Source organism: Bos grunniens, chromosome 4, assembly GCF_055505025.1.
Source record: "Bos grunniens cultivar Pamir isolate PY7600 chromosome 4, Bosgru_T2T1.0, whole genome shotgun sequence".
Lineage (NCBI taxonomy): Eukaryota > Metazoa > Chordata > Mammalia > Artiodactyla > Bovidae > Bos > Bos grunniens.
In genome coordinates, this window is record NC_141168.1 from 14,830,049 (window position 1) to 14,853,584 (window position 23,536).

Consider the following 23,536-nt stretch of genomic DNA (forward strand, 5'->3'; position numbering starts at 1 on the left):
CTTCTACAAAAATTTTCACTCTCAAATAACCCCCAGTAATGACAACTTCTAATTCTTGACCCTTGGTTTCCTGATTTGAAAAGGAAATAAAAAAATCACGAGTCCCCCATCAAATAAACATCAGTCTGCCCATCCTATCAGGAAATTCCTGCAGACAGAATCAATGGCACCTCCTGCCTTCAGAGCTTATAAAGGAGAATGATCTGAACACAGCATGGAGGCTCCACTCTCTGCAGAGATGTCTTCAGTGATAACTATCGAGCTAACCTTAAAATGGAAACGATTGGATGTCTGATATTCAGCTGTGAAGAGGGTGTCGATTACATCATATCCAAACAGAGATGGTGATGGCAGCCTTCTCAACTGGGCCTCATACTCTAGAGGTCAAGGAAGGAGAGAGAAGTATTTGGTCTTTATTTTGCAGTTAACTTATCTGGTCCATATAAAGAGATCCCGGGGGCAACATTAGAGCAGTGCTCACCTGTGCTTGTATTTTTAACCAAATTGCTGATTTCGTAGCCCCAGTTCCTGGGGAAGAAGCACCAGGGGATGGCAGTATCTGGCACAGGTTTCCAGCAGCACTTATATCTCTGTCGGCAGACATCCTATAACAACATCACAGAATGAGCATTACGTGAAATGAAGGAAAATACTAGTCATCTATTTATTTGTAACAAATTTTACGCCAAGAAGAATTTCTGATGGGGCACAATTCCATTCAGTCATGTATTTATTCTTCTTTTATTCATACATTTATCCAGCCATCCAATATACATGTATTACCTACTCAACAAGGAGCTATTAATAATAATACAGATAAATAAGACCCAGTTCTTGCCTTTAGCAAACTTACAATCTTCTTGTAAATCCAGGTACTTACAATATGATGAGTGCTGCAATGGTGTGCCTAGGGGCTGAGGGGACACACACACCAGCCACAATGTCCAGCCTAGAAGACTGGGGTGGGGATGGGTGTAGGGTGGGATTCCAGGTAAGTGAAAGGAAAGTCCAGCCCTAATTCACTAGGAGGGGTTAGACACGTGACCAGCAGAGCAGGACTCCAAGCAGAGAAAGGAGCATTGCGCAAGAGACTCAGTAAATCTGTAAGTTCATTGTGCCAAGAATACCAAGGGAGAGAAATGAGACTGGAGGCTCACAGTATCCATACCAACAGTGAGTTGAATGCTGGACCAAGCACTATGGACTTTCTCACGAGGAAGAGTCACGGAAATAGCTAACAATATGTGGATTCCCAAGTGGCGCTAGTTAGTGGTAAACAACCTGCCTGCCAATGCAGGTGAGACATAAGAGATTGGGTTGGATCCCAGGGTTGGGAAAATCCCCTGGAGGAGGGCACGGCAACCCACTCCAGTATTCTTGGCTGGAGAATCCCATGGATGGAGGAGACTGGCGGGCTATAGTCCATGAGATCGCAAAGAGTTGGACACAGTTGAAGTGACTTAGCATGCACACGGCATGAAGAAATGCATTTCTAAGAAGTAAGAAAAGGAAAGCAAATGAACACAGAGAAAGTTAAGATCAAACTAGGATAGACAGTGATGTCAAACAAATTTACAGTGTCCACAAGATAAAAAATAAACCACACTTGGTCTTTCACAGTGCCTTGATTATAGATTTTTTAAAAATTACTATCATTTGGTGAGATGTATTTTCTAAAGTTCCTACAAATTTTCTTTTTCATGTGTTGCCCATCCTGAACCCCCCTCCCACCTCCTTCCCCATCCCATCCCTCAGGGTCATCCCAGTGCACCAGCCCTGAGCACCCTGGCTCATGCATCAAACCTGGATTGGCAATCTGTTTCACATATGATAATATACATGTTTCAATGATAGATTAATTTACATAAAAATTTGTTTTGTTATAATAAATTAAATGGATGGCAGGTTGAACCAAAATGTTGAAATAAGCACAGGTATTCACCTCTCCACCCAACTGATTCTACATGAATTGACAGAAGTATCATTAAGAAAGAAATTACAATTCCATTGTAAAACAGCAAAATATAGTTCAGTACAGCAGACCAGAAAAGTTATGAAATTCCTGAAACACAGAAAATCAACTTTATCAGCTCTAGGGAAAACACATATTTATAGCTTAAAACACAAGAGAAGAAAAAGAACTGCTCCAAGCTGGGTAGGTGTGAAGAAGTGGAAGAGAAACCTGGGATGTAGCCCTGGATGATTAATTGGGAAGCTCTCACAGCTACTGGTTAGCTCCTGCTAATGGGTGGGCATCTGAAAGTGTTTATTCATAGGTTAAGGGACTGAGGGAGCTTCCCAGGTGGCTCAGTGGTAAGAATCTGCCTGCCAATCTACGATGTGCTGGAGACATAGGTTTGGATCAGGAAGATCCCCCTGGAGGAGGAAATGACAACCACTGCAGTATTCTTGCCTGGAAAATTCCATAGACAGAGGAGCCTGGTGGCCTATAGTCCATGGGGTCACAAAGGGTCAGACATAACTGAGCGACTGAGTAAGGGAGTGAGGAGACATGCTGGGAGCCAGAAGGTATGGCAACGCAGCAGCTAATAAACTGCCCCCACACAGGCCACCAGCACCACCCCAAGATAAGTATCCATTTTTCTCTCCAGCAGCCCTCTCCTCCTCAATTCTCAGCAAAAGCTAAGGCAAATAGGGCAGGCAGTCATAGATAATGAAATACAAAGATGACAGTCAAGCCACCCAACATTTGAGAGAAACTAACATCATAATCCATACATGACTACTGGAAAAACCATAGCTTTGACTAGACAGACTTTTGTTGGCAAAGTAATGTCTTTGCTTTTTAATATGCTGTCTAGGTTGGTCATAACTTTTCTTCCAAGGAGCAAGCATCTTTTAATTTCATGGCTGCAGTCACCATCTGCAGTGATTTTGGAGCCCAAAAAAGAACACTGAAGAATTGATGCTTTTGAACTGTGCTGTTGGAGAAGACTCTTAAGAGTCCCTTGGACTTCAAGGAGATGCAACCAATCTATCCTAAGGGAAATCAGTCCTGAATATTCATTGGAAGGATTGATGCTGAAGCTGAAACTGCAATACTTTGGCCACATCATGCGAAGAACAGACTCATTTGAAAACACCCTGATGCTGGGAAAGATTGAAGGCAGGAGGAGAAGGGACGACAGAGGATGAGATGGTTGGATGTCATCACCAACTCAATGGACGTGAGTTTGAGTAAGCTCTGGGAATTGGTGATGGACAGGGAAGCCTAGCATGCTGCAGTCCATGGAGTTGCAAAGAGTCGGACACAACTGAGTGACTGAACTGAACATCATGATAGGAAGGGACCAAACTTAATAAACAAATTGGAGGAAGCAGTTGATAGAAAAAATATTATTAGCCTTCAAAATAAATGTAATTACTACCTTCAGACACAGGCACACAGCAGTTGCTTCCATTAAGAAAAGCAATAAATAGTGCTGAAAGTGAAGATATCTAACAGCAAGGTTTAAAATTCAGTATTTGTACTGAATAACAAAAAGGAAACAATAAAAGAAAGAAGCATCAAGGCAAGAAAATAGTTTTAATTCAAGATTATCCAAGAACATAATACACAAAGATAAATAAATGGAAGTAGAAAGGGTAAGTCAAGTGACCAATGGACTCACAGAGCAACATTCAGCTAGAAGATTCCAAAAGGGGTGAAAAGAGAAATAGAGGAGGAAAGGGGGAACCAAGGAAAGAGAGAAAGTAATGTTATATATCACGAGCAACTTAATATACAACACAGGAAACTGGAAAAGAACAAAATAAAGCCATAAAAGCTACATGAAAAACTAATAAGTAAAAGCAGTAATTAATGAAAGAGAAAAGAAGCAAGTACCTACAGTCAATTCAAAACATGAAATTTTTTTTCCAGGTAATAATCTAAGAATATGTGCTACTGTGTTGTCAGCGAGCATTGTAAAGTAAGCCAGACATCCCCATGAAATAGACCTAGCTTCTACTATTGCTTTGAAATTCTATTTTTATTATAAACTAAATTTAAGTGTACAAATATGAGAATATGAATATGTGTTTAGGGACTTCTTATTATATTCTAATGGTGTACATATCAATTCCTGCTATAATTCCACACTGATAATTATTATAGTGTGAAGACATGTTTTGGTATTAGTTTGGCAGATCAATAAACCTAAAGGAGACTCTTTGAAAAGATCTAAGAATATGAAAACATTATCAAGTCCTATTTTGACAAAGAGGGAGGGGAGCAAACAAGATTAGGAACAAAAAAAATGCAGAATGACACCAGATACTAGGATTTCTTAACATAAATAAGAATTAAGAGAAAACTGTTTGCACAAATATTTACCAATGAATGGGAAACTGTAATTTGAATCTTAAAATAGTGAAACATTAGATAATCAAGATTAGATTAGAAGAGATAAAAAATCAAATGACCATTAACCATGAAAATTGTAAAAAGTAGTCAAAGGCCTTTCCCTAAAACAATTATATTTTGCCCTTATGATTTAAGGAATAGAATATTCTCATGTGTGTATATATATATATATATATATATATGTATGTATGTATATATTAAGAACAAGGTAAAAAAGCATTCTGATTAATTTTATTAAACTAGAATAATCCTGGCAACAAACTAGATAAGGAGAGGCCAAGCAAACAATCAAATAAAAATATAAAAGCCAGTTTCACTTTAAAAAGATAGATATGTAAAATTTTAATAAAATGTTAGCAATCTGAATTCATTAGGGTATTAAAAGAATTAACTCGTAATAGTCAAGAGAGGATTCTCAAGAGAATGCTACAGTGGTTCAAAATTAAAAAATCTTTTTAGTATAATTCACAACATTGACAAAAAAAAATTATATAATCATCTCAAGCACTTTTTAATATATAAAAATGACCCAAATTTTAAAAGCAAGTTATTAAATAAGATATAGAGAACAAGTAAATTCAGGTGAAAACAAAACCAAAAATATATAAATATATGTACAAAATATATAAATACCTGTGTTAACATAGGCAAAAGCTTAGAAAGTTCAAGGGAAGGCTACATACAAAGCTCTTGACCTGATTCTGGGGAGGTGATTTGGAAATAAAGAGAAAGCATTACAAATATGGACTTTCCTATTTTTATTTTGTACATAACTATAATGTCTGAATCTTTCATACTAAAGGAATATATCCAAGTATAGATTTTGTGATTTAAAAAACAAAAGAATATGTCACAATACTACTCATTTAGCAAGTATTTTAGATGCTGGTCTCTAAGATTCAGACACGACTGAGCAACTTCATTCTCACTTTTCACTTTCATGCATTGGAGAAGGAAATGGAAGCCCACTCCAGTCGTCTTGCCTGGAGAATCCCAGGGACAGGGGAGCCTGGTGGGAGTCGAGCAGAGTTGGACACGACTGAAGCGACTTAGCAGCAGCAGCAGCAACAACATCTACTATAATTGCTCTGAAAAATCACAGTATAAATGTGTATGCCTGTGACTGATTCATGTTGATGTATGGCAGAAACCAATGCAATATTGTAAGCAAGTATTCTCCAATGGTTTTTCCTGTGGTCATGTATGGGTGTGAGAGTTGGACTGTGAAGAAGGCTGAGTGCCGAAGAATTGATGCTTTTGAACTGTGATGTTGGAGAAGACTCTTGAGAGTCACTTGGACTGCAAGGAGATCCAACCAGTCCATTCTAAAGGAGATCAGCCCTGGGATTTCTTTGGAAGGAATGATGCTAAAGCTGAAACTCCAGTACTTTGGCCACCTCATGCGAAGAGTTGACTCACTGGAAAAGACTCTGATGCTGGGAGGGATTGGGGGCAGGAGGAGAAGGGGACAACAGAAGATGAGATGGCTGGATGGCATCACTGAGTCAATGGACATGAGTCTGAGTGAACTCTGGGAGTTGGTGATGGACAGGGAGGCCTGGCGTGCTTCGATTCATGAGGTTGCAAAGAGTCGGACACGACTGAGCGACTGAACTGAACTGAACTGATCCTCCAATTAAAAGTTAATTAAATTAAAATAACTAAGTAAATATAACAGATCAATCTTTCACGCTTATTATAAACAAAGCAATTACAGGGAAGGACAAGGAAGCCTGGCATGCTACAGTCCATGGGCTCACAAAGACTCAGACACAACTTCAGTTCTTCAGTTCAGTCGCTCAGTCGTGTCCGACTCTTTTCGACCCCATGAATCGCAGCACTTCAGGCCTCCCTGTCGATCACCAACTCCCAGAGTTTACCCAAACTCACATCCATCGAGTCAGTGATGCCATCCAGCCATCTCATCCTCTGTCGTCCCCTTCTCCTCCTGCCCCCAATCCCTCCCAGCATCAGAGTCTTTTCCAATGAGTCAACTCTTCACATGAGGTAGCCAAAGTATTGGAGTTTCAGCCTCAGCATCAGTCCTTCCAATGAACACCCAGGGCTGATCTCCTTTAGAATGGACTGGTTGGATCTCCTTGCAGTCCAAGGGACTCTCAAGAGTCTTCTTCAACATCACAGTTCAAAAGCATAAATTCTTCGACGCTCAGCTTTCTTCACAGTCCAGCTCTCACATCCATACATGACCACTGGAAAAACTATAGCCTTGACTAGATGGACCTTTGTTGGCAAAGTAATTTCTCTGCTTTTGAATATGCTATCTAGGTTGGTCATAACTTTCCTTCCAAGGAGTAAGCATCTTTTAATTTCATGGCTGCAATCACCATCTGCAGTGATTTTGGAGCCCAAAAATATAAAGTCTGACACTGTTTCCACTGTTTCCCCATCTATTTCCCATGAAGTGATGGGACCGGATGCCATGATCTTCATTTTCTGAATGTTGAGCTTTAAGCCAAATTTTTCACTCTCCTCTTTCACTTTCATCAAGAGGCTTTTTAGTTCCTCTTCACTTTCTGCCATAAGGGTGGTGTCATCTGCATATCTGAGATTATTGGTATTTCTCTCGGCAATCTTCATTCCAGCTTGTGCTTCTTCCAGCCCAGTGTTTCTCATGACGTACTCTGCATATAAGTTAAATAAGCAGGGTGACAGTATACAGCCTTGACATACTCCTTTTCCTATTTGGAACCAGTCTGTTGTTCCATGTCCAGTTCTAACTGTTGCTTCCTGACCTGCATACAGATTTCTCAAGAGGCAGATCAAGTGGTCTGGTATTCCCATCTCTTTCAGAATTTTCCACAGTTTATTGTGATCCACACAGTCAAAGGCTTTGGCATAGTCAATAAAGCAGAAATAGATGTTTTTCTGGAACTCTCTTGCTTGTTCCATGATCCAGCAGATGTTGGCAATTTGATCTCTGGTTCCTCTGCCTTTTCTAAAACCAGCTTGAACATCTGAAAGTACACAGTTCACATATCACTGAAGCCTGGCTTGGAGAACTTTGAGCATTACTAGCGTGTGAGATGAATGCAATTGTGCAGTAGTTTGAGCATTCTTTGGCATTGCCTTTCTTTGGGATTGGAATGAAAACTGACCTTTTCTAGTCCTGTGGCCACTGCTGAGTTTTCCAAATTTGCTGGCATATTGAGTGCAGCAGTTTCACAGCATCATCTTCCAGGATTTGAAATAGCTTAACTGGAATTCCATCACCTCCACTAGCTTTGTTCGTCGTGATGCTTTCTAAGGCCCACTTGACTTCACATTCCAGGATGTCTGGCTCTAGGTGAATGATCACACCATTGTGATTATCCGGGTCGTGAAGATCTTTTTTGCACAGTTCTGTGTATTCTTGCCACCTCTTCTTAATATCTTCTGCTTCTGTTAGCTCCATACCATTTCTGCCTTTATTGAGCCCATCTTTGCATGAGATGTTCCCTTGGTATCTCTAATTTTCTTGAAGTAGGAAGTAAAAAAACACCTGGAGTAACAGGCAAATTTGGCCTTGGAGTATGGAATGAAGCAGGGCAAAGGCTAATAGAGTTTTGCCAAGAGAACACACTGGTCATAGCAAACACCCTCTTCCAACAACACAAGAGAAGACTCTACACATGGACATCACCAGATGGTGAACACCAAAATCAGATTGATTATATTCTTTGCAGCCAAAGATGGAGAAGCTCTATACAGTCAGCAAAAACAAGACTGGCAGCTGACTGTGGCTCAGATCATGAACTCCTTATTGCCAAATTCAGACTTAAATTGAAGAAAGTAGGGAAAACCACTAGACTATTCAGGTATGACCTAAATCAAATCCCTTATGATTATACAGTAGAAGTGAGAAATAGATTTAAGGGACTAGATCTGATAGACAGAGTGCCTGATGAACTATGGATGGAGGTTTGTGACATTGTACAGGAGACAGGGATCAAGACCATCCCCATGGAAAAGAAATGCAAAAAAGCAAAATGGCTGTCTGAGGAGGCCTTAGCTGTGAAAAGAAGAGAAGCCAAAAGCAAAGGAGAAAAGGAAAGATATAAGCATCTGAATGCAGAGTTCCAAAGAGTAGCAAGGAGAGATAAGAAAGCCTTCCTCAGGGATCAATGCAAAGAAATAGAGGAAAACAACAGAATGGGAAAGACTAGAGGTCTCTTCAAGAAAATTAGAGATACCAAGGGAACATTTCATGCAAAGATGGGCTCAATAAAGGACAGACACAACTTAGATGGAACAAAAATTAGATTATAGCCATACAATCTCCTTAAAAGTACTTACTAATTCTCCAAATATATAACCGATATTCCTGCTTCATCCTCTTTAAATACAAAATAGGTTGGAAGGGATCAGTGGAGAAGTTTGGGAATTTTGGGTAACTTCTAGGCTGTTGAGTTTCCTAAATCTGAGACAGATATTTAAGTAGCCCTGCTACCTCTGAGGCTGAGATCTTTAGAGTTCAAAAGATCAGTTACATTGCCATAAATCATTCCAAAGTCTACCAACCTCTATTAAAAAAAGAAAAAAAAACAGGTAAGACAAGAAATCCAATACAGTCAGATAAACACAGCACTTTTGCATGAAGTCTGCCCTAACATTCCTGTCTCAGTTTTAAGGCACTTCCTGTATCCCAGACACCAGAAGTGAAGTGAAACCTTTGAGATATACATATGGCCTTTTTGGTTTCCATAGTTATGCAATAACACAGATCCTCGTAAACTCACACCTGGATTATGGCAACTGACTCATAACAAATCTATCTCTATGCTTTCCTTAGCACCAAACTTTTCTAAAGAGTACTCTTCAGTTGTCTTTCTCATAGACTTTTATGTCATTTTGCCCTTAGAAATTACTGACTAATGGAACTTGAGAACTGAAAATAGGCTTGGAAATTATCTTATTCAACTTCCATTTGAGGCAAGGATTTTTTTTTTCAGTAGAGTCTCTGATGGATGCTTTAATTCTGTGAATGATCTGTAGCCAACTTCTTTCAAAATCAGAGATTCCTCTTTAGAGTTAACATTTTACTTTTAGTTTTAATGTTTACTGAAATGTTATTTCTTATATTATTTAAAATCAGTCTCCATTTTCTAAAACCTACTATAGCTGCATATCCCAAAGTATACAGAAAAATTAGAATGAAAAAGTATCCTTAGTGTTACAAGGAGAAAAATGTACATTTGAAAAAATCTTAAATGGTCATTATTTGCAGGTAACACTGTTGTAAAAGGAAAATCCAAGAGGCCATAGACAAACTAGGAGAATTAATAAGTAAATTTAGTGTGATTTCTGTTTTAAGATCAGCAAATATTTAAAAAATCAACTTTAAATCTATATGCCAACAACAGCTAAATGGAAAATTAAAAATAATATTTAAATAAAATCAAACATAAAGTACTTAGAAAAATTTTGGAAAAAACATGTCTTCTGTACCAAAAATCTCAAAACCAAAATCTTAATAAATAAGTAGAAAAATATATTGCATTCATGGATTAGAATATTCACTTATAAAGATGTCAATTCTCCCAAAATTAATCTATGAATTTTATGTGATCAGAATCAAATTTATGGTGGGTTTTGAGAGGAAGCTGACAGGCTGATTCTAAAATTAATTCAGAAATCTAAAGGGTCAAAAATAAGCAGGGCAATCTTAAAGAAAAATAATGATTTGGAGAACTTACTCAACTACATGTCAAGCCTTACTATGTTGCTGTTGTTCAGTTACTTAGTCTGGTCTGACTCTTTTGTGACCCCATGGACTATAGCCCACTAAGCTCCTCTGTCCATGGGATTTTTCAGGCAAGAAAAGTGGAATGGATAGCCATTTCCTTCTCCAGGGGATCTTCCTGACCTAGGATCGAGCCGCATCTCTGCTGATCCCACATTGCAGACAAATTCTTTACCGTTAGAGCCATCAGGGAAGCTCCAAGATTTACTATAAAGCTATAATAAAGAGCTTTTCTGGTGTCTTAGAAGGTTAAGAATCTGCCTGCAATGCAGGAGACCTGGGTTTTATCCCTGGATCCAGAAGATCCCCTGGAGAAGGGAATGGCAACCCACTTCAGTATTCTTGCCTGGAGAATCCCATGGACAAGGAGCCTGGAGGGCAACAGTCCATGGAGTTACAAAGAGTCGGACACGACTGACTAACAGTAATGAAGGTAATGTGAAATTAGCAAAACAGCAGACAGACTAACACTGGAACAAAATAAGAGACTCTAGAAATAGATCAACATAAACAAAGATATATGATTTATAGTAAAGGTGGCATTACAATGCAGAGGGTGAAAGATGGTAATTTCAGTAAGCAGTGATGGGTCTATTAGAAATTCAAGGAAAAAAATATTCTGGACTCCTACCTGACACCATACACAAAAGTCAACTCTAGACTTATTTTAAGATCTCAGTGTGGAAGATAAAAACAACAATGCCTTTAGAGAAAAAAAAAATAGAAATACATTTTTCTAACCTTGGAGTAAGCAAGAATTTTTAAGTAGAATACAAAATTCACTAACTATAAAGTAGGTTTGTTAAAATTAAAAACTTTTTCATCAAAAGTCACCATGAAGAGTGTTAAAAGTCAAACCACAGTGTAAGGAAATACTTAAAATTTATATGACAAAAGATTTGCATCCAAAATATGTAAATACTACAAAGTGATAAGAAAAATATGAACATCCCAATAGAAAAAACTAGACAAAAACAAGAAATGGAAAAGACCCTTCACAAATATGATTATCCATCTAGCCAATCAGGGTATGAAAGTGTCTAACTTCATTAGTCATGAGGAACAAACAAATTAAAGCCACAGAACAGTTATATTGAAAAAGAAAAACATACAAAGAGTAGGTTAGGATATAGAGCAAATGAACTCATGAGGGAATGTAAACTGGTACAAATACTTTGAGAAAACATTTTTGTATTATCATGGAAGATAATAAAGATAAAAATCCTATGAACTGGATTTTTCATTGTTTAATTATTTGCCTAGGGTATAACTATAAGGGTTGCTGTATTAGTCTCTCAGTTATGTCTGACTCTTTGCGACCCCATGGACTATAGCCAGCCAGGCTCCTCTGTCCATGGGATTATCCAGGAAAGAATACTGGAGTGGATAGCCATTTCTTCTCCAGGGGATCTCCCCGACTCAGGGGAGAATCCAGGTCTACTACATTGGCAGGCAGATTCTTTACATCTAAATCACCAGGGAAGCCCATATAAATATATACTCAATGACAATAAAATGAGCTATATAAACCACTTTAGAAACAATGAGAAATTTAAGTTGGTCAAATTGTATAATTAATATAATATGTTATAGCATAATATATCAATATAATATATAATAAAATTTAATAAATATAATATTTACTATAAATAATATTTGATAAAAATAAAATAATCTTTAGTAATAAAAGAAGCACCAGTTAGCAAATATAATAAACTATATTTACAACAAAAACCTTGTATATGCAACATCTAGGAAAAATATTTCATAATACATCTGTAATGAAATATATCTTTCCCATTCTGTTGTTTTCCTGTTTCCTTGCATTGATCCCTGAGGAAGGCTTTCTTATCTCTCCTTGCTATTCTTCGGAACTCTGCATTCAGATGCTTATATCTTTCCTTTTCTCCTTTGTTTTTGTTTCTCTTCTTTTCTCAGCTATTTGTAAGGCCTCCTCAGACAGCTATTTTACTTTTTTGCATTTCTTTTCCATGGTGATGGTCTTGATCCCTGTCTCCAAAGGAGATCAGTCCTGAGTGTTCATTGGAAGGAATGATGCTAAAGCTGAAACTCCAGTAATTTGGCCACCCCATGGGAAGAGTTGACTCATTGGAAAAGACCCTGATGCTGGGAGGAATTGGGGTCAGGAGGAGAAGGGAATGACAGAGGATGAGATGGCTGGATGGCATCACTGACTCGATGGACAGGAGTCTGAGTGAACTCCAGGAGTTGGTGATGGACAGGGAGGCCTGGCATGCTGGGATTCATGGGGTCGCAAAGAGTTGGACACGACTGAGCGACTGAACTGAACTGAACGAAATATATATGAAAACAGTTGAGAAATATGCATATATGTATAAAAGAGTTGAAATGAAAAGAGGTTGTATTGAATATGTTTTTAAAATGAGAAGGTTTAAAATTATGTCACTGTTACCTAAATTAAACCTAAAATTTAATGCAGTCCTAATTATGGGATGTAGAATATAGAATATGAGATAAAGAAATACAGTCTAAATATCTATACCTTTATGATAAAGTCATTAAGTTACAATTAAGAAGGCTTCCAATAGTTGACATTCTTATGGAAACTACTCAAGTAGAAAATCTATGTTTTCTAACATATGTTCTTTGGGATGACTTGCCAATAACATGATTTCAGAAGATTCTTATTATAACAAGTCATTTGGGCTCTACAACAACTCAGTCATTTATATATGCTTGATGGCCTCTATTCTCAAGGAATGTGAATTCAAGCCCTCAAACATTAACCTTTCCATGACTCCTTGGAATCACGGTAGGATACATTCAGCAACATGGAGAACTCTCCCTCTACTCTGGACTTCAGACCCCATGGCCAACCCTTTTGTTAGTTCCTCCTCCTCTTCCTTTTACCCCTGGCTGCTTCCCTGATTTCCTTGGTGTTGCCTGGTGGGCTGCTGGGGTCGCACAGAGTTGGACACGACTGAAGCAACTTAGCAGCAGCAGCAACAGCTGTTCATTTCATCAGGCAAGAAAGAAAGTACTCCAAATAAGTCAAGAGGCCCATAATCCACTCTATCACCACCCTCTCCCCAGGGCACATACTCCTCTTTTCAATAAAACCCAGCAGGCCCACAGCAAGGACCATTTTTCTCTGACCTCTGTCACCTCCTGGCCAGGGGCACAGTCTATCCTTTCCGATTCGGGGATTTCTGGGCACTCTGGAACAAATGAAGCACCTGCAGAGAAATTAAAGGACAAAACTGAAAATGTGGTGTGTACTCACAGTCCTAGGGAAGAAACAGTCCTAGACTTTAGTCAATTCTCCAGTCACTAATCGCTAGTAACTGGGATCTACATTTGCATAGAATGTTTAACACTTCTCCAAGGGTTCAACACGTTTACTTTTTGTTTTGCTGGGAGTTTTTTGAGACATAATTCACATACCATAAAATTCACGTGTTTAAAGTGTGCGATTCAACGGCTTATAATATTTTACAAAGTTGTCCCACCATGACCATCTAATGCCAGAACATTTTCATCACTCCAAAAGAAACCACATACTCATTAGTAGTCACTTCCCATTTCTCTCTTCTCCCAGTTCCTGGTAAACATGAATCTACTTTCTGTCTCTATGGATTTGCCTATTCTGAACATTTCATATAAACAGAATCATAAAATATGTGGCCTTTTACATCTGGCTTCTACCTGGTGTAATATTTTCAAGGTTCATTCATGTTGCAGCATTTAACAGTACTTTATTCTTTTTTGTGGCTGGATCATATTTCATGATATGAATATAACACTTCTTAAAATCTATGCTACGGTATGCTATGCTAAGTTGCTTCAGTCGTGTCTGACTCTTAGCGACCCTATGGACTGCAGCCTACCAGGCTCCTCTGTCTATGGGATTTTCCAGGCAAGAGTACTGGAGTGGGGTGCCATTTCTTTCTCTGCCTTAAAATCTACTCATCAGTTAATGTACATTTGGGTTGTTTTCAACTTACTGACTGTTCCCTTCCACAAGGGAAGGGGCTTCCTTTGCAGCTCAGCTGGTAAAGAATCTGCCTGCAATGCAGGAGACCTGGGTTTGATCCCTGGGTTGGGAAGATCCCCTGGAGAAGGGAATGGCAACCCATTCCAGTACTCTTGCCTGGAGAATTCCATGGACTGTGTAGTCCATGGGGCCGCAAAGAGTTGGACACAACTGAGCAACTTGCACTTTCATTTTAGTGGGTGTAAAGGATATTTCATTTGACTTGAATTTCCCAAACAACTGATGATATTGACTGTCATTTTCATGGCTTATTGGCCATTTATAGACCTTCCATGAAGAAATGTCTGCTAACTCCTGTGCTCATTTTAGAAATTTGATTATTTTTCTTCTAATTTTGAATCATAAGATTTACGTATTCTGAACGCTAGATCATTTTCATGCACATCATTCACAAATATGTTCCTCCTTTAGAGGATTGTCATTTCACTTCCTTGATAGTGTTCTTTGAAGCACAAAATTTTTTTATTTTGAAGTCCAATTTGCTCTTTTTTTTTTCTTTTGGATGCTATGATTTTTTTTTTGAGTATCATATCTAAGAAACTGTTGCCTAACCCAAGGTCACAAATATTGGTATTTATGCCTATGTTTTTCTTAGAATTTTATAGTTTTGGCTGTTACATTTTGAACTTTGATCCATTTTGAGTTATAGTTTTCATGTGCTAGTTGCTACAGTCGTGTCCGACTCTTTTCGAGCCCACACACTGTAGGCTGCCAGGCTCCTCTGTCCATGGGAGTTTTCAGACAAGAATACTGGAGTAGGTTGCCGTTTCCTCCTCCATAGGATCTTCCTGACCCTGGGATCAAACCCTCGTCTCTTATGTCTCCTGCATGGGCAGGCAGATTCTTTACCATTAGTGCCACCTTGGAAGGGGGAACTTTCATGTATAAGGTGAATGTGATAGCCACTACACCATGGAAAGAAGGCCTGTATATATTTTCATATCATCTCACAAAATCATAGTTGTTCCTAGAAAATACCTCAATGTTTACTGTGAAGAGTGGTGAAAAGAATGAATAGGTAGGATTACGCTGTGGGTACAGGTTCTTTTCACTACACACTAAATCTATATTGATATAGTGAGCTTTATCAAGCAGAGTAAACCTCAAACTCATTTTAAGAAAAGATTTTTGTATTGTGTATATTATTATTTGGAGTACAATGTGTGCAGGGAAGGCTTCCCTGGTGGCTCAGATGAAGGAAAGAAGGCATTCTGTGGGATGTTTCTATGAGAGAAGAATTTCAAAGGTATCCATGAAGAAATCATAGGCATTTATCAGAACATGGGCTGGAGGCGAATTGTAATTGACATATTTAGGTCAAGTTAATCAGTCCCTAACTCTACTGGAGCCCAATTTCTTTCTCCATAATGTAAAGGGACTGGGCACTGTTAACTATTCTTCTTGAAGACTTTTTTATTTCATTCATGACTCTAGGTTGAAGGACAGGCTTCTGATGAGTCTCATTTTGCATTTTGCTAAAATTACATCAAATGGGACTTGGAAGACCTTGAATATTACTAGCATTTCATTTTAGGTATAGTTGTAGAACAAGAACACAGCATTTGGAAATTTATCTAAATTAATTGTGGATATAGACTGTGAATAATGCCATGTGGTGGCATGCTGAGGAATAAAGAAATAAAAGGATGTCTTTGGCATCCTGAGGGGACTTCTGTTTCACTCCTTCCAATCCAATAGCCACAAGCATCTCCCTTACCTGAAGGCTTCTCCAACAGAAGCATCAGAAAGAGGATATCTACAGCAAGTACAATTATGATGAAGATGATCAGGAGGATTTCCAATGCACTAAGCTTCCTCGCCATCTAGATGAACACAGGCAACAGGATTAAAGTAAACTGCAAAACCCCATCATTCCAAAAAATAGGTAGGCATCCTGATTAGTCTCCAACTCCTTGCCAGCTGACATGATTATCAGCATTCCTCTTTATGCAATCCAGAAGTATCTGTTCCAGCTCATCACAGTGTCTCCAAGAAACTCTGGTCAGTGCATCCAACACATGTAGGACTCTTGTCCTTTTTGTCTGCAAAGGGATCGATTACTGTCTAAGGAAAAATACATCAGACATAAAGAATTGAAGGGAGGGAAGGAGGAGTGGAACAGAGCATGGGAGAGACAGGAAGGGTTGAGATGGCTCCAAAAGCCACTTTGATCTTCACACCCTCCCTGGGCAGAGAAACAAAGGTCCACTCAGGGAGGGGGAAGGTAACAAAACCTGAATCCAGGTCTTCTTATTCCAATTCCTATGCCGGTGATGCTGAGGTGTTTAACTGTTTAGAGCTCACTAAGCCTTTTAAGAATAGGGTAACAGAAATGAAACTAGTCCTGATCTTCAATATAATGCTTACTTGTATGGTCAGGGCACACAAATCCATGTAAATGTAGTGGCTCACAGTAGCTCTAAATATTGAGCCCAGACCCAAGTTCTAAACATCAGGCATAGATACAACTTTTAAAATATTTGGTATTTTAGAGGGTATGAACTGAACTAGGAATCAAAGAACTTCACATTCTTATCCTAGTTTTCATACTGACTGACGGGTATTTCAACTATTTGGATGTGTATTTCCCATATTATCTCCAACATTCCAGACAAGATAACTATTTTGCAGCAACTATTTTATCTCCCTGCTTCTCAACTCGAGCTTTTCTATAAAAATTATCCATATTTGGGTAAGTTCTGGTCCTTTTCTCTCTCTTTGCAATGAAAGAGTTTTTCCTCTTCTTGTCTCAGTATAATCCTAGTATCTATTCCCTAGATCTCAGAGCCTTTGAATTTTTCAAACTTCTTATTCTACCAGGTACGCGTCTTCCCTCTTATATTATCCACCTCTCCTTCTGAATTTGCTCTTTCCTCTCATAAATATTAGGCTGGGCAAAAAGTTCACCTTAAACTCTGTTGATGACTCTGTATTCTTCTCTAGACCATTATAGCTTTCTTTTTCCTTTCTTGGCAACTTTCCAAAACGATAATTCCACACATTCTGCATTACCTTCCTCTCATATTAATGGCATGAATTCTGTTTCTCACATTTCACTAAAACTGCTCCTGCCAAGATCACTAGGGGTTTAACTGCTGAATACAAAGAGCCCTGTCTTAATCACCCAGCCCTCCCAACCACTTCCTCCTCTGTAAAATTCTTCGGCTTTGGATCGTTTGATATCACTCAATCTTAATTTCCTACCTACTCTTCTGGCTTCTCTTCAATTTTCTTTGTAGTCTCCTATTTTGTGAAATGCGACATTCCCTGTATTTCATCGTGGAGCCACTGCTCACTCTCCTTTAGTGATTTTCATTGCTCCTGTGACTTTGTATAATATCTGAGGACAATCCAACCTGTATTTCTAGCTCAGAGATTTGGATTCATATATTCAGCTGTTTGTTAGATGTCTCATTTGGATTTCCCACAAGCTTAAATTCAAGTTGTTTAAACATGAAATCATCTCTCCCCATAGCCCAGTCCTAGCTTCACCAATTCTGCCAATTGGCTCCTTCTCAAACAGTTAATACCTTAAGGAACAGAATCACAACATCTTCAAAAACCTGGAAACATTTTCTGACTCCTCTCCCGTTAGTTCTCCCAACCAGCTACAAGTTCAGTCAAATACTTTACCGATATCTTTCAAATATCCCTTCCTTTCCATTCCTACTGGGAACACTCTATTCAGACCATCATTTCTGGCCTGAACTGTCACCACCACTTTCCCCATAGCCCCCTACTTTCACTCTCCCTGCTTCTGAAATCCGTTGAACACACTGCAGCCGGACTGATCTTTCTAGAGCATGAACAAGATCATTTTATTCTCTTGTATTCAAGTCTTCAGTGATTCTCCAGAAAACAATACAAATTCTTTAGCTGTGTAACCAAAGGTCTTCATGACACCTCCCATGCCCAGCCCCCCAGCCTCTTCATTCCCTGGGTTTCAGCTGCACCAAACCAACATTTATGCAGTGACAATCTATAAATTGATAGAGATAAAGAATTCTCTCTTTTTAACTTTGCCTCTCCTTTAACTTTCCATTCCCTCGCACCCCTGCTCTTCTCAACCCCAGCCCAATGCCATGACCATTTCTGCAAGCACTTTCTTATGCGTATAGCTTCACTTTTCATCTGAGTCTACCTTTAGGTTAATAGTTAATAAGCCAAGAAAAGAAGCACCTTAACTGTGAAATGGGAGTGAGGAGCAAAGATCTACAGCCAACTTGCCAACATGGAGTTGAGGACTGGGGTTTGGGATTGAAGCTGGGGTTTATTAACGATTCTTTATTCTCCATTCTTTCCTAGTTGCCTAGATCTGTCAGGTGTCTGCCACTGGCCTAAATTATTCAAAGAGTTACTCTCAGTCCCATAAGATATATCTCCTATGACTATGTTTCCATAAAATTCTTATGTCAAGGTTGATCAGGCAGGCGTCATGACTCCTATTTTATAAGGGAAAGTTAAGGAACTTTGTCTAATCACAGTTAGTTGTGGAACTGATGTAAAAACTGAAATGCCCCACTTCTTAAATTAGAATTTGAATATTCTTACTCTCAGACTTCCCAGCTGGCTCAGTGGTAAAGAATCCACCTACCAATGCAGAAGACAGAGGAGACTTGGGTTAGATCCCTGGGTCAGGAAGATCCCCTGGAGAAGAAAATGGCCACCCACTCCAGTAATCTGGCCTGGAAAGCTCCAGGGATGGAGGAGCCTGCCAGGCTGCAGTCCATGGGTTGCAAAGAGTCAGACACAACCAAGAGCGCAGACGCACAGTCTTACTCTCTCCACAATGTCTCCTAGGCTGAAGAGCTTGAAGTTCTAGAGGCCAACTCTCCGATGGTGGAATTTCAGGCAGGAAGAGAAATTTGAATGACCCAGCCCACATGTTCACAATAACCTGACTAGTTCCCCCTCCATTCCGCCCAGGACTCACTACCACAGTGAACACACTATCCATCAGTTAGCCTCTTCCTCCAAATCTCTCTTAATTCTCTCCATGGGGAGATTTTTCTCTCCAGCCTCCTCAAACCAAAAGCAAGCACCTCTTCCATAGCTCCTTAATCCTTGTGGAGAAGCAGTTTCAGCACCTGTAATTCCCAGAGGTTCAGACACTCTGGGGACAACCCTGGGAATTTTCCAGCTATTGGAACCATTGTCATCCACGCAGAGGGTAGGAGTAGGGATTCCTGAAGGTAGAAATTCTTCCCTGCTTAGATACCCTCCCAGCCCAAAGTTACTTTTCTGTATCAAACAACGTTTTAGAATAATAAAAATCCTGGCTATTTTCCCAAAACCCTTAAGGATTGAATAACCATCTCCCTCTCTGCCCAAAGAGACAAGTTCACCTTTCTCCCAATCCACACCACATTCAGCTAGAGACCAGAAGGAGCCCATCTGTTTATCCTTTCTTTGGTTTCTCTCCAGGAGAGAGGACCCTCTCACACGAGACTCTCCCCCAAACACACACACACACACACACACACACACACACACACACACATACAGACTCCCACACACAGCTCTCCTCTCCAGCCAGTACAAGAAGAAAGGGACACTGCTTGTTCAAAGAATGACCTGCATAGGGAAAAGCACTCACCTCATAGCCGTATCTTTTATGTGCTGTGTCTGTCCTTCAGTGGTTCTTGAGGAGCACTGAGCAAAGGTGATCAGTCTGATGTAGTCAGCTTCTGCCAAGATCGATTTATTGCCCTATAAAGTGAGTGGCAATTGGAGGAGATGAGCGCAGTTGCCAAAAGACCATAAAAAGTCCCTCATTTTCCTTGTGACAGGAGGAAAGCTCCCTTTGCAAATAAAAGGGGGAAGGCGGGGTTTCTTCCAGTAGTTTGTCTTTTCTGTGTTCCTGTTCATATCCGATTTCCTGCTTGTCACCTTCTATTATACTCGCTTGTCTGTCCATGTAGCCTAAGAGCTGGGGTCTCAATCATCCTCTTCAGCTCTCTATCTCCTGTATTTAGCATTCAACCCAATGTCCACTGATATTTTTAAATATACAGCTCTTTGTTGAGTAAGGAAGCGAAAGAATGAATAATACTTGGTTCATCAGTTTCTCTCTCCATTTTTATCTCTCCAGCTTCTCATGGTATAACTCAGTTTTTCATTAATTCAAGTGGGAAGGCACTGCTACTAGATATCTGTTATGCTCTCTGACTGCTCAGCATCTTTATAAGCCTAGTCAAGAGATCTGGCCCTGGTGGTCCAGTGGTTAAGACTCAGTACTTCTACTGCAGGGACACAGGTTCGATCCTTGGTCAGGGAACTGCTGCTGCTGCTGCTGCTGCTAAGTTGCTTCAGTCGTGTCCGACTCTGTGTGACACCATAGATGGCAGTCCACCAGACTTCCCCGCCCCTGGGATTCTCCAGGCAAGAACACTGGAGTGGGTTGCTATTTCCTTCTCCAATGCATGAAAGTGAAAAGTAAAAGTGAAGTCGCTCAGTTGTACCCGACTCTTAGTGACCCATGGACTGCAGCCTACCAGGCTCCTCTGTCCATGGGTTTTCCAGGCAAGAGTACTGGAGTGGGGTGCCATTGCTTTCTCCGGTCAGGGAACTAAGATCCCACAAACCATGCAGCATGGTAAAAAATAAAATAATAATAATATATTTTTAAAAAGCTTCTGTATCATTTCAGGAGCTTCCCATCTTGAGAAGATGCTAGACAATCTCTTTCACAGTCTTCCTTCTAGCCAAGGTAGAGGTGAGGAGCCTAGGGGTGGCAAATGGTCTATGCCTGTGATCTGAAGAAAGTAGAGGGAAGAGGGAAGTGTCATGTGGAATCCAAGATGGTGGAGAGACACATTTCAGAGTCAGCAGGAACAGGGACCTAGTAGAATCCTATGCCCAGATCCGGGGTACAAATTTCCAGACATGTGGTAAGAGAAATGGCAATAGAGTATCCCACTAGGTAATTGTGGCTGTTTTCTGACCACATAGCTTATAGACATGATACTCTAGCCCTCCTGGAGCGTCAATGAGTCACTAATATCTTTTTAAAAATTTGTTTCTTCTTACACTAACTAGTTTTTTTTTTTTTAATTTGAAATATAATTTGCATACCATGACACTCATCCTTTTAAAGTGCACAGTTCAGTGATTTTTTAGAATATTCACAAAGTTGTGCAATCATCACAACTATGTAATTCCAGAACATTTGCTCATACCGAAAAGAAGCCTTATCCTTCCCTCTCCTGTGTTCCTGCAACTGCCAGTCTGCTTCCTGTTTTGATGGATCTGCCTATTCTGAATAGTTCATGTAAGCGGACTCATACAGTACGTGGCCAATTTGACTTCACTTAGTATAACTTTTTCAAAGTTTATTCATGTTGTTACAGATATCAGTACCTGCAGGTATCAGTACTTTATTATTATTTTTTTTTTATTCTTTTGGCTACACTATGCAGCATATGGGATATTAGTCCCTGACCAGGGATGGAACCCATGCCCCCAGCATTGGCAGCATGGAGTCTTAACCACTGGACCACCAAGGAAGTCCCCTTCACTCCTTCTTATGGCCGGATGATACAGATTGTAGCGACATTCTGTTTATTTACTCATCAGTTGATGTACATTTGGGTTGGTTATACTTTTTAGCTATTATGAACAATGCTACTGTGAATATACATGTACAAGTTTTGTGTAAATGTGTATTTTCAGTTCTCTTGGGGTTATACTTAGGAGTGGAACTTCTGAGTCATATGGCAACTCTAGCTTTAACTTTTTGAAGAATTCCAGAAGTTTTTCAAAGTCGTGGCAACATTTTACCTTTACACCAGCAACATATGAGGCTATTGCATATTCTATATGTAGCAATATACAGGGGTATACCATCTTTTGAGGGCATCCAAGTAATATAACTAAGGGCTTCCCAGGTGGCACTACAGGTAAAGAATCTGCCAGATAATGCAGAAGGCACAAGAGACATGAGTTTGATTCCTGGGTCAGGAAGATTCCCCTGGAGAAGGAAATGGCACCCCACTCCAGTGTTCTTGCCTGGAAAATCTCATGGAGAGAGGAGCTTGGTGGAGTACAGCTCCTGGAGTTGCAAAGAGTGAACACACACAACACACAAGTAATATAGTACCCATAGCAGTTTATTTGCTTCAAATGTTCAGTGTATGACCACTACACACCCACATACACACACACACACAGAAACTTGGTTGGTTTCTGCCTCTATAAATTCCTGAAATGACGTATACACCTTATCTTTTGCTTTAAAACAGGAGAGCCTTTGTTAGAGGAAATAGCACCTGGATCCCATTTCAAATTGGGACAATATCCTGGCAAAAGATCAAGCCAAGAGATTTATTGTTACGCAAGATCTTTCTATTCTTTGTGTGGTCATTTACACTTCACTCCCCACGTCCCATGCCCACTGGTGACATCTTTCATGCTAAACGTTAACTGATGATCCCAGCTATCATCTGTTCCTAAAGGGCAGAAAACAACGAGCTTTGCCATCCCTTTTTGCTAACTAGCAACCGCAAGATCCTGGGTCACATGCTTGTGCTGACCAATGAAAAAGTAACAAACATTTTGAAGGGAAGAGACAAATTTGTTAGCCAACATCTTCCCATTGCTTATTAATAAGAAGGCATGGGAAAGTGAATACTGGCAGAACTCTTTTCTCTCAGAAAGAGATAAAAGCAAACCGATGGTGGGAATCTTCAGATCAGAAACCAACAATATGTATGACCCCATCCTCCAAGGCCAGATGCCAAACTCTCAGTGACATTGCTGCCAAGACAAGGAGGGGATAGATGTTGGTGAGATCCAGACCATACCTGCCAAGGTCAACACAAGCTTGTCTTTGTAGGTATCTACAGTCACTGATGTTATAACAAGGATGCTCTTAATAGAAAAGAATGACTTTCTTCCTCTTTAAGTAAAAATATTTGGGATTGTTATTTTTAATTTTGGCATACATGAAAAGATGAAATTATATGACCTGTAGAAGACAGAATATGTCAAAAGGACCCCAGACTTTTCCCTCATAGCTGACCGGAGTCATAAGCATAGGGCCATGTTTGGGGAGCTGCTCTGGGGTAGCCACAAATGTATGGCTCTGTGTGCGGTAGTCTTCAAAGGGTGGGCCAGGGATCAACCTCTGGGAGGTCTTAGTGACCTTTTCAGGAGTTTTGTGAGGTACAACTATTTTCATAAAAACACCGAGAAGCTATTTGCCTGTCTTACTCTCTGTGGTGAGCATATGGTGGAGTTTTCCAGAGGCTACATAATGTGCTATCACAAAAGACTGAATGTAGAAGCAGCTGTGAGAATTCTTTCTTTTCTCCATTGAGCCAGATTTTAAAGAAATTTGTAAAAATGCAAAATTATACAACTCTTCTGACTAAATGTTTTTATTTTGGAAAATATA

General features: G+C 39.7%; 1 protein-coding gene across 1 annotated transcript in view; it reads right to left on the reverse strand.

Annotated features, from left to right (window-relative positions):
* LOC147373655 (putative maltase-glucoamylase 2) overlaps nt 1-15,965 on the reverse strand; it is a 73,371-nt gene extending 57,406 nt beyond the window's left edge. Inside the window, exons 1-4 of the mRNA XM_086398056.1 lie at nt 15,860-15,965; nt 13,245-13,324; nt 482-605; nt 268-377 (exon numbers count right to left, since the gene is read on the reverse strand). Coding sequence (XP_086254182.1) covers nt 268-377; nt 482-605; nt 13,245-13,324; nt 15,860-15,965 — 420 coding nt within the window. The remainder of the gene's footprint in view (nt 1-267; nt 378-481; nt 606-13,244; nt 13,325-15,859) is intronic.
* Nucleotides 15,966-23,536: the final 7,571 nt, after the last annotated feature.